The following is a 12,012-nucleotide window of genomic DNA, read 5'->3' on the forward strand; positions in this document are numbered from 1 at the left end:
GCAGACACATATGGGAATATTATACCAATGCTTGAAATCCATATCTCAAAAAACACTGCTCTACAGATTGGAATACACCAATAGTTGGAACCAAAATATTCCCCTGCAGGACTGTTTTCTATTGGCCTATTATCTGTGGAAATAAATGTTAGTGGTTTAGGAAAAGCTATAAAACAGACTGTCTACAGAGAGAAAAGGGCATGTCGTTTGGTTTTCTTACACAATATATCCTTGTTATGAATACATATGTAGAATATAGACTAGTTCTTAGCCTACTGAATGATATGGTATACATCTGTTCTTAGATACAGAGTGTTACTGATGTCTGCTTAATTATTTTGTGTTAAGTGAAGCAAACTGGTTTTCCTCAAGGTCTAAATTATATATGTGATATTTACAGAGCTCTCATCACACAATGTACTCATGTCTTATAGAGTCGATTTTGTGTTAAAGCAATGTTGAGAGCTGTAGGGTGTTTTGATTATTTCAAAGGCTTGGCTGACACTAGTTTTCCCTGGACTGCAGAGTCAAGCCCCCCTGCAGGGGTGTGAGATGAACCAAATCTCACTGGCATGCACATAGTCATGGAGCAAAGATATGAGGAGTTAGTATCTACTCATCACAGACCGTAAACAGGATCAGATGGTATCCAGACACCTAGCATTCCACCCTTGTGTTAGCCATCAGATCATTTTGTTTGATAAATTATGCTTGGAGTAATGCCTGATTCATCTTTTTCTTGCTTAATCACTGTACTGTAATGCATATTGATCTCATCCAGAGCTGGCTTTGAGAAAGTATGCCAATTTAAGAAATATTAATTAAAACTAGCCTTTCCTGAAAGGGCTTTAATTAAAAGACGACGATGATGATCTTTCTAGCAGACCTGATTTGAGAACAGTGTTTTGCCTTCATGTTTAACCAGTACTTTTAGGTGTTAAATCTTCATATTCTAGCGTTATTGCAGTCATGACCGTCGTCTCATTTTGCAGTCATCGCTCATAGCTTTACAAATGAGTCAATGAAAATTGTGTATTCAGGCAAATTACAGAGCAGGAGTAGGACTTTATTCTGCTAACAAAAGCTGTGACAGAAAGCTTTTTGAAATGAGTTTCTATTACAGGCATATTTAGCCACCGCTAGAATTTCAGTTCAGAACTCACTGGCCAGAAACTGGCACTCGTTTTCCCTCCAAATACCCCTAATCCACCTGTCTCTCGCTCTTTTCACAGGCTACAAGCAGAGGAGGAGAGAGGTGCTGGAGGAAGGATCTGGAACAGAAAACTGTGCCCATCTCCTGGAGTCAATGCCCTGTGAGGATCCGGTGTGCTTTTTGTGGCAGGTGCTGTTTGAGAGCGCTTGTGTGCCCAGCAAAGGAAACTGTGGAAATGGAACCAGGACTCAAACTGTGGCTTGCATCAACTCACAAGGTATACAGTCAAAATTGGTTTGAATTGTATCATATTATTTCAAGTTTTTGAAGTCTCAAGTCTCTTATGCTCAACAAGAAAAAAATATAGTAACATTGTAAATTATTACTACAATTTAAAATATCTCTTTTATTTTAAGAAATTTTTATATATTTCAGTTTATTCCAGTGATGGCAACGATATTATTATTGTTGTTATTATTATTATTATATTAAAGTTGTGCTGCTTAATATGTCTATCTATTATAGAACTGTATTTTATTTTGTGATATTATGTCTGTCACTAGACCTGTAATATTTAGCTGTAGTAATAAGCACAACGCAGGAGATTCAGAGAAGCAAACAGTATTTAATAATAAATCCAAGGAAAACCGAGGAAACCAAGGGCTTAAATCGACTCGGTTACTAACGTAACCTCGGTTCCCTGAGAGGAGGGAACGAGTATTGCGTAAGTAGCTTACGCTATGGGAAAACTCCTTTTCTCGAGAATATTGAAGTCTTTATGTAAAACGCATTGCAGCTGCACAGCTGACAGCAATGAACGAAGGCAGCTCGGTCATTGGCTGTGCTGCGGCAAGTTGCTCGAACCAATGACGGGGCGACTCTGAATGCGCGACCAATGAGCGCGCTTCGCGCCCGCGCGCGTCAGAGCCCGCCAAGATGGGCGTGGCCAAGAGCTATATATTGGGCGCCCCGTCATGAGAGTTCTTTAGGTTAAAACGACTGAAGCGAACTAACCAAGCACAAGCACGGCAGCTTACGCAATACTCGTTCCCTCCTCTCAGGGAACCGAGGTTACGTTAGTAACCGAGTCGTTCCCTTTCGAGAGGTCTCTCCTATTGCGTAAGTAGCTTACGCTATGGGAACACCATGTAAAACGCCGTGCGTGCTGAACTTCGCCTTATGATAGCCAGAGGCAGGTGCCTGAGCTAAAAAAGCAAAGTTATCATCCAACTAGCCGGCAGAGGCGAGCTTTATATGTGGGAAAGAATACAGAGCGGCTAGAAGGCGCTCAGTGTGATACAAGCACATACATAATCTAGATACGAACTCGTAGTTCAACTAGCATCATGCTGATAGTACATTGGAATGCAGTGTCGGGACCTGTAGGTTGTAGAACCTGATAAATGTGGACGGTGAGGCCCAGCCTGCCGCCGCACAAATATCCTCGATCGGTATCCCGCTCGACCATGCCCAGGAAGAAGCCACACTCCTGTGTGAGTGTGCTTTGACTCCCCAGGGGCATTGAAGTCCCTTAGCTTCATAAGCCAGAGCTATAGCTTCAACTATCCAGTGAGAGATTCTCTGCTTTGAAACGGCGGAACCTTTCGTACGGCCGCCAAAGCATACAAACAGTTGTTCTGTCTGTCTGAATAGGGCAGAACGCTCCAAATACACTCTGAGAGCCCTAACGGGGCAGAGTAGATTAGCGTCGTGTTCGTCTGCTGGGGACGATAGCGCAGTTAGGGAGATAACCTGTGCTCTGAAGGGAGTGGTGAGCACTTTAGGAATATACCCATGTTTCGGTCTAAGGACGACCCTGCAGTCGTTAGGTCCGAATTCTAGGCAGGCAGCGCTTGTCGAAAGCGCGTGCAGGTCGCCCACTCTCTTGACCGAGGCGAGTGCCAGCAAGAGCGCAGTCTTGAGCGAGAGCTGTTTAAGGTGCACGGTTCGGAGTGGTTCGAACGGAGGCCCTTTAAGAGCGTCTAGGACAGTAGCTAGGTCCCAGATCGGCACTGAGGGGGGGCGTGAAGGGTTCATCCTCCTAGCGCCCCTTAGGAAACGAATAATTAGGTCATTTCTTCCCAATGGACGTTCCATTACAGGGTCGTGTGATGCTGTGATGGCCGCCACATATACTTTGAGCGTGGAGGGGGCGCGGCCCGCCTCCAGAAGCCCTTGTAGAAAAGCGAGTACGTTCGTAATCTCGCATGTTTCAGGGTTCAGGCCCTTGGCATTACACCAGACACTGAACACTTTCCATTTCTGGGCATATAAGCGTCTCGTGGAGGGCGCCCGCGCCTCAGCGATGGTTTTTAGTGCTCCGATCGTGAGGTTCCTGGGAACCCGTTGAGGGGCCATGCATGAAGGGCCCACAGATCGGGGCGGGGATGAAATATCATCCCGTTGGCCTGACTGAGGAGGTCTGGCCTCAGTGGAATCGGCCGTGGTGCAGATTGCATTTGCATCAGATCTGGAAACCATGTTTGGTTCTTCCAGAGTGGGGCTATCAGCAGCACTGCGTCTTTCTCCTCTCTGACCCGACTGATGACCTGCGGTAGCATCGCGATCGGGGGAAAGGCATATAAGGGACGGCTCGGCCAGCTCTGGGCGAGCGCATCCATGCTTTTCGTGAAGAAAAGAGGGCAGTGCGCGTTCTCCTTGGAGGCGAAGAGGTCGATCTCCGCTTTGCCAAAGGTTTTCCATAACCAGTGAATCGTCAGCGGGTTGAGAGCCCATTCTCCTGGGAGAATTTTGTCTCTGGATAGCATGTCCGCCCCCTGGTTCAGGGCACCTGGCACATGCGCTGCTCTCAGCGAGCGCAAGTTGTGCTGGGACCATAAAATGAGTCTCCTGGCCATTGAATGCATGGAGCTCGACCTGAGTCCACCCTGGCGATTTATGTACGATACTACCGTCATGTTGTCCGTTCGGACCAAGACGTGTTCGTTTCTCAGCTGTGGGAGCAGGGCTCTGAGAGCCAAAGCGACCGCTTTCATTTCCAGACAGTTTATGTGTAGGCGCTTCTCCGGGTTTGACCAAAAGCCGGAGACAGGCCTGCCCTCGTAAAGGGCCCCCCAACCTATTTTGGAGGCATCTGTCGTTATCATCTTTCTCCTTGTGTTCACACCCAGACTCACGCCTGACTGGTACCAGTCGGCGGCTTTCCAGTGCGTCAGGGCTTTTATACAGCCGTGGTTCGCTCTGATTAAAAGGTGGCCCGAACGCCACGCGTGAGTAGGGACGCGGCTCTTGAGCCAGCGTTGGAGAGGGCGCATATGCAACAATCCTAGCTGGAGTACGGCCGATGCTGAGGCCATGAGACCGAGCATCCTCTGAAACCGCTTGACGGGGGCGAGCGCGCCCGCCCTGAATGATGTTGCAAGGCGCCGGATGGTGAGCGCGCGCTCTGATGAGAGACGCGCTGTCATTTGCATCGAGTCTAGAACTATTCCCAGGAAAGAAATCCTCTGGCTGGGAGATAGTATGCTTTTTGCAAAATTGATTCTTAGACCCAGGCATTCTAAATGGCTGATAATCCAAGATCTGTGTGTTATTAACTGACTCTCTGATTGTGCTAGAATCAGCCAATCGTCGAGATAATTCCGTATTCGCACTCCCCTTCGCCTTAGGGGGGAAAGTGCTGCATCCATACATTTCGTGAATGTACGGGGAGCCAGGGACAGGCCGAACGGAAGTACTGTGTACTGGTACGACTGTCCCTCGAAAGCGAATCTCAGAAACGGCCTGTGATGAGGCGCTATTGGAATGTGAAAGTAAGCATCTTTCAGATCCACTGAGAGAAACCAATCTCCTGGGCGTACTTGCGCGAGGATATGCTTGGTTGTTAACATTCTGAACGAGCGAATCATTAGTGCTTTGTTCAGGTGTCTGAGATCTAGGATGGGGCGGAGACCGCCATCCTTTTTCGGGACGAGAAAATAGCGGCTGTAAAAACCTGCCTCGCTCAGAGAGGGGGGAACAGTTTCCACAGCGCCCTTTTCTATTAGTTTGCGCACCTCGGTGCGTAGAACATGTGAGCACTCTTTTCTCACTTTCGTCTCGTCCACAGTCGTAAAACGTGGTGGTCTGCGAGCGAACTGGAGCGAGTATCCGTGCTTTACTATATTCAATACCCATTTCGGCATATCTGGAATATTTTCCCATGCCGCTGCGTGTACAGATATGGGCTGAATACAGGCTAGGGGCGGGCCGCTGTGACGCAGGGACCCGGCCAGCGAATCGCCTGAGCTCATAGCTCTCAGAGGCGCGGGCGCGCGCTGAGCAGCTGAGTGAATGGGTGCGTGTGTGATTACAGCAGCGCGCGCTGTGTCTGTAAAACTCGCAGCCTGGGCTGGGGTTGTGTTTGACACTGTAAGGACAGTGTTTATAAGTGGGGGTGCATAAACAGTGGTAGGCACACGCGTCACTTTTATGATGTTTCCCGCTTTTACTGGGGATGAATTTATAACTGTGTGAACAGTGCTTGTGTGTAGTGGTGCGTACATGACCGTAGGCACGTGATCTACATTCATGGGGTGCGCAGCTTGAGCTGGGAATGAATTTGGCACTGTTTTGACAGTATCTGGGAATGCACACCTTGTGGACATGTGAACCCTTATTGACACAGGCAGAAAAAGACTCTTTTTGTGTTTTCTGTGCGTCGCCGTAAAAACGGCGTTTGTTTGCAGGTGAGCGAGCTCTGTGACTGGCCCATTGACTGCTGTATGAACATATCCAGCCGCCTGTAAGGGGACTGGGTAATGCTTGAGCTTTTGCAGAGAGAGTGGTCCGGCTTTTGCGAGACACGCACTCTCTCTTTTCATTCTTGTGGCTAGGACGGCTTTCGAGGCTCGGGGTTCAGCACAATCTTGGGCCGAGGACCCCGTCGCTCAGAAGGCGGCTTGCGGTTGTGAGAGCGCGAGCGGCGTCGAGCGTCAGCCTGAGGCGCGGGCTGAGAGGCGGTGGGGGCTGTTCTAGCCCGCTGCGGCTGCGGCGGCCTCTGTCTGCTCTGCGATGAGCTGGAGCGCTTGGGCAGGAAATGCCGCATAGCTTGTGAAGCATTCTGGGCCTCAGTGAAGCATTCGGCGAAACCCTTAACCGCCGGTCCAAACAGCCCGCTGGTGGAGATAGGCGCGTCGAGAAATGGCGCCTTATCCGCGTCCTTCATCTCAGTCAGAGTCAACCACAGATGGCGCTCGAGAACAGTCAAATTAGCCATGGCACGGCCGATAGACTGGGCGGTGGCCTTCGTGGCTCGCAGGGCTATGTCAGTCGCGCTGCGTAGGTCCTTAAAGGCTTCGGGTTCGGGGCCAGACTCGTCCATAGAGCGGAGAAGCTTGGCTTGGAACACTTGAAGTACCGCCATAGAGTGAAGCGCTGATGCAGCTTGGCCGGCGGCGGCGTAGGCGCGACCGGCGAGAGCTGAAGTAGTGCGGCAGGGCTTCGAGGGGTGGGAAGCTTTGGCTTTCCATCCGGTGGTGGAGGGCAGGCAGAGATGATTGGCCACGGCCTCCTCGAGGGGCGGTGTTCCCTCGTAGCCTCTTTCCTTTGCGCCGTCCACAGAGGAGAGCGAGGAAGAAAAAGAAGGCTTTAGGCGCGCAGAGTGGGGGGCTTTCCACGACTTGGTGAGTTCGTCGTGAACTTCCGGGAAGAAGGGAGAAGGCCTTTGCCGAGGGGCCTGCTGGCGCCCCTGCAGAAACCACTCATCCAGTCGGCTCCGGGTTGGTTCTTCGGGAGAAGACCAATCGAGCCCGAGGTCTTCCACGGCCTTAGAGAGAACGCGGATAATCTCGCTATCCATGGTGGAGCCCCCGCTCGCGCTAGCTAGCGTCGACGGGGCGGGGTCGAGAGTGGAGCCCGGCCAGTCGTCCGATGCAGCGTCGATTGACAAGCTGTCATCCATTCCCCCGTCGTCCTCGGACGCGCCGAAAGTCACAAGGCCCACCGCTCTGCTAGAGGGGTGTGGGTCCGGCTGGGTGAACTGAACCGGCGGTGGGGAGGGCAAGAGCGGCGGTGAAGCACGCGGAGACTGGCTCGGCGTGACGTCACTGAGCTCAGGTTCAGGAAGCCTCTGTGAGCGGCGCTTTTTCTTAGTGCGCGGCTCGAACAGAGGGATGGCGGCGATGGGCTCGCTCACGGCGAAAGCGGCGAGGCGAGCCCGCAGTGCGGAGAGACCCAGGTCGTCACATTCGGGGCATCCGCCCTTGGTCAAAGCAGCTTCTGCGTGGTCCCGGCCCAGGCAGCGAGCGCAGATGATGTGACGATCCCCGTCCGGGAGAAGGTCTCTGCACGACGCGCAGGAAGGCATTTGAAACAACGCCTTGGAAAATTTGCTCTTTTACAAGTGTCGCAGAGCGAACAGATGTAAATACTTGCGTGAGCAGTACGCCGGATGGCTCAGTAGGATCGCGTTAGAAGGCGGCTGAAGGTGCCGACGTCCTCGTAGCAAATCCCGCTGGTATGCTTTCCGACGGCGAAGCTTCAATAATCCGGAGGATCCAGCGAAGAAGGTGTTCGCTGAAGGAGATTAAATCTAAAGAACTCTCATGACGGGGCGCCCAATATATAGCTCTTGGCCACGCCCATCTTGGCGGGCTCTGACGCGCGCGGGCGCGAAGCGCGTTCATTGGTCGCGCATTCAGAGTCGCCCCGTCATTGGTTCGAGCAAGTTGCCGCAGCACAGCCAATGACCGAGCTGCCTTCGTTCATTGCTGTCAGCTGTGCAGCTGCAATGCGTTTTACATAAAGACTTCAATATTCTCGAGAAAAGGAGTTTTCCCATAGCGTAAGCTACTTACGCAATAGGAGAGACCTCTCGAAAGGGAAATACAGAGATAACGGGGGAAATAATGAATAACCGGTGACCGTAATATGTAACTAAGGGAACAAATTAGCGAACAGAACTCAGTCTAATACACTCAAAAAAAACAACAACAACAACAAAAAAAAATCTCATTGGACAAACTCAATTTAATTGAGGACAGGATTTCCATCCAATAAATGTGTGTAGCCCCAACTCATGAACTAAAAATTCATGCAATGAAGTGGCCCAATTCAATTTGATCAAATGCAGTTTAAATTAAATTGATACATTTATAAAATTACTTTTTATGATTGTCAAACTTAAATGATTCAAAACATTCATTCATCAATATACAGAATGTATATAATGAACAAATAGGAAAAGGCTGGTGTCACTTTTGACATAAGCATAGATCAGCGGGTGCCCAGAGACTATACACAGGCACGACTCTTCTGCATAATGGTAACCACAAAATTCAAAAACATTACAGAAACTCCTCTAAATGTCCGACATAACTAAAAAATTAAACACTAACATTAACAACATTTTTCCCTTTACTGAAAAACTGAAATAACACTCTTGTGTTGTATTAAGAAAAACTTTTATATATATTAGGTTGACTGAACACAGTTTAATTAATTTATGACAAAATGTTGCATGCACAGAAGACGCTCATCTTTCCTAAATCTAACTATGCATTTCTATGGCACCACTATCAAGGCCTAAATGAATCTGCAGTGGTCAGGTGGCACAGCAGTCATGTGGTACAAGTAGGAGCTCTCTCACAACTCCCATCTTACAAACTGTAATTATGAGCTCTACGAGGACATGAACGCTTTTTACAAGTTGAAATTTGCAGTAATTACGACATGGGGTGAACGCACCTTTAAACTTAACCCTGACAAGATCAATTTAATATCAATTTAATGCATTCCAGCTGAATAAAAGTATTACAAATGTATTTAATGTAAGAGCAGGTGTGGGCAGTTGTACATTTAATTTGTCTGGCTTCTGGTGCCATTCGCTTCCAGTTATTTTTAGCTGTATAAAACAGCGTATTTTGCTGCTTAATATTGTAAACAGATATTTCTTACCATATTGTTTTAAGGTATTGTCGTAAATTTAAACACACTGTTTTGTAGCGCAAACAGTTTTACTAGTATATTACTAGTCTTTATAGTTTAGACATTGTTATTCGTCTAGTTATTTCCCTACAGCAGCTAATTAATCAGAAGTCTCGCACATTCACAGAAAATAGCTTAATTCTGTGTTGCAAAATAAGGTGGATAGAGCCCACCCCAATTTTCTGTGATAAATTAGTCTCTAGATATGTGTGAAGTTCATTTTTTGATGTATTTCTTTTGTGATTTTCATGGCCTTTTTATCACCCTCCAGGCAAAAAATCATAAGTCTGATTGCTTGTAAAATGAATGGCACATCTCTTATAAACTAGCACCATGACTTGAGATATCGTTCATGTCCGTAGTGCAAAGAATGCAGGACAGATTGCACACCACAAGGTACATTGGTTTAGGGGTGTTGAATAAAGCATAAGCAACAGAAATAGTGCTGTTTTAGCCTGCACTACTAATAAATTCATATCAAAAGGATTCTAATAACATCCCCAGCAAAAAAAAATCACACTGCTTTTACAAAAGATAGTAATGCAAAGTTGTAAGCTAAAAAGTATCTAGTGTCTGGACAGAATTCTGGATGATTTCAAATAAAGGAAAGGCTTTTAAGAGCAGCCGGACACATCGACCCATGTCATGTCAATGTCACACTCTTTCATCAATGCATTACACTAGCTGATATTTGGCTAAAGAGCTGCCTGAAAACGTTTCTCTCAGCAGCATGCTTTGGAGATCAGCTAGTGTGACCCATTTTAACCTGACTGTAATTTATGAGAAATGGCATAAAGATGAGAAATCCAGCAGTGTGCACTTGATGAAGCCTAAGTAAGACCTTGATAGCCCATCTTTAAAACCTGCTAAATTAATTGGGGCTTTTTTGCATGTTTTATTATCATGTCATGTTCTTGACGAGAGTGTTACTGACAAACAGGTCTGAGAGGTGTGGGATGTTTTAAAACGGGACGTAATTAGAACCAGAGGTTTTTCTCATAATTCTTGATTCCAGTTGAACACTCATTAGATGTGTGATTCTAAGTTAACTCCAGTGTCAAATAGTCTTTCCCCGCAACTTAATTTATGAGCTAATTGAAGTAATTTGACACAGTCAGGAGTTTTGGGGATGAAGGAAGAACATATTATTTTTTCATTTGTTAATTATTTCACACTTGATGACTATAAAGGGCCTCTGTGTTGTTATACAAATTTAGTTTGACCTTATTTTCTGAAGAGCAGCTCTCTCATTTGAATGTTGCTATGCAAAATTGAATTACCCCGTATTTATAGGTAAAACAAATTTGTGTAGCAAAGAAGCGAGTAATCATCATTAACAGCATTAAAATAGCTCTCTTGATTTTGATAATTATGTTGATGAGAAGTCTGGTAAAGTTAACCGTGAAGTGGCTCAGGTGCTCTATTGTTTAACCTTTCTTCCCAAACCCAAGAAAGAGACTGACAGAGCAATGAAGAATTTTTGGACACGTGTTGTTTTCAATTCGGCTTTTTTGACTTCCTTTTACCGGAGTTAATTGGGCTCTGGAGGACAAGGCATTTCCTCTGTTCCTGCTTTATTTCCAAAGAATAAACATAGTGATACATGAATATCAAAGCCTGTTCCACTCCGACCATGCCGTGATGTTCAAAGTGCTCCATTTTACTGGCCAGTTAAAGCTCATTGCGTAGTGATCTATATCCCTCTATTCGGTATTCAAGGGCAGGACTGAACTCTTTTTTCAGCATGGCACCACTCTTAAGAGACACCTGTCATACAGTTCACAGCCTGATTGAAATCCAGCTACAGCCTTGAGTGCATTAGCACATCTCTAGAGTATAGAAACTCACACCACTGGACTTTTGACTATCTGCATAAAGTCTGGTCCACATTGCAGGTCATTTTGTATGATACGGAGCCCTTAAAGGCAGATGGTGGTGGAAAAAATTTGGGATGGGAGAAAAAAAATATCTTTCAAATCTTTTGCGTTCTCTTGCAAAACTTGTTGTGAGCTTGGAAAAACACTTCCTGTTTAATGTCCCGCTGGCAGTGTTTCGGACAGCTCGATACGTTAACAATGGGGAAATGGGGTCAGTGCTAGGTTCAAAGAGTTCAGTAAAGTTGGCAATATATTCGCAGATTCAATCTTCCAAGAGCAATAACTTATGAGCTAAATGTTGTCAAAACACAAATGACAACTATTTCCAATCATAGTAACCTGGACAACGACCTACAGTACCACCCAATTTTCCTCAAAATGAGCTTTGTAATATAAATTGGTCTCTATGAGCAGGCGGCTGAGAGACAAATCTGAAGTGATCGTCTGCAAAGTGCAAAACCCGAAAAGCGTTACTACAAAATAGTCATTAACTTCAATGTTTCACACTGTATTGTCACCAAATTCAGTTTACACATCAATGGTCTCCTACTGGTCATACTACAACACTTAGTTTGATAAAATGTGCTTTTGCACATACCGTGAACATAGTCTGAGTTGGCTGAACGTGTTTTTGGAACCAGCATACCTCGAGTAAGCAAGGTTTGGGATAATCAACCAAGAGTTAACCTTGCTTTCTTGAATACCCCCTGGACTTCTGTTTTGATAGTGAAGGTGCCTGTAGCTCCCATTCTACTCCTCATTAGTTCACTACTGTCTTTAACAGTTTAGTTTTTCCCTTCCCAAGTATGTAGTTTTTTTTGTTTTGTTTTTTTCCATGTATATATGTATTTACTGGAAAACAAGCTAAAATAATGATTACAATCATTTTTAACAGGGCATGTGCAAGCTTATGCAGAAATTTGTATTAACCAACATGGAGTTTTCAGTATGTGACGAATGAACAACTTGAACTGTCCAGGATGTCTGTCTCGTAGATCCACAGCAGTATGGAATGACTCCTGGGAACAGAATAAAAAAGACAGCACTTTTATAATG

At 46.3% G+C, this 12,012-nt stretch overlaps 1 protein-coding gene across 3 annotated transcripts in view; it reads left to right on the plus strand.

Annotated features, from left to right (window-relative positions):
- Positions 1-12,012, plus strand: part of thsd7ba (thrombospondin, type I, domain containing 7Ba) — a 300,618-nt gene that overhangs the window by 140,463 nt on the left and 148,143 nt on the right. For all 3 annotated transcript variants that reach the window (XM_077216170.1, XM_077216171.1, XM_077216172.1), the window contains one exon: positions 1,233-1,430. In XM_077216170.1, coding sequence (XP_077072285.1) covers positions 1,233-1,430 — 198 coding nt within the window. The remainder of the gene's footprint in view (positions 1-1,232; positions 1,431-12,012) is intronic.

The sequence above is a fragment of the Siphateles boraxobius genome, unplaced genomic scaffold, assembly GCF_051911475.1.
Source record: "Siphateles boraxobius isolate OS27281-9 unplaced genomic scaffold, OSU_SipBor_1 7, whole genome shotgun sequence".
Classification (NCBI taxonomy): Eukaryota; Metazoa; Chordata; class Actinopteri; order Cypriniformes; family Leuciscidae; genus Siphateles; species Siphateles boraxobius.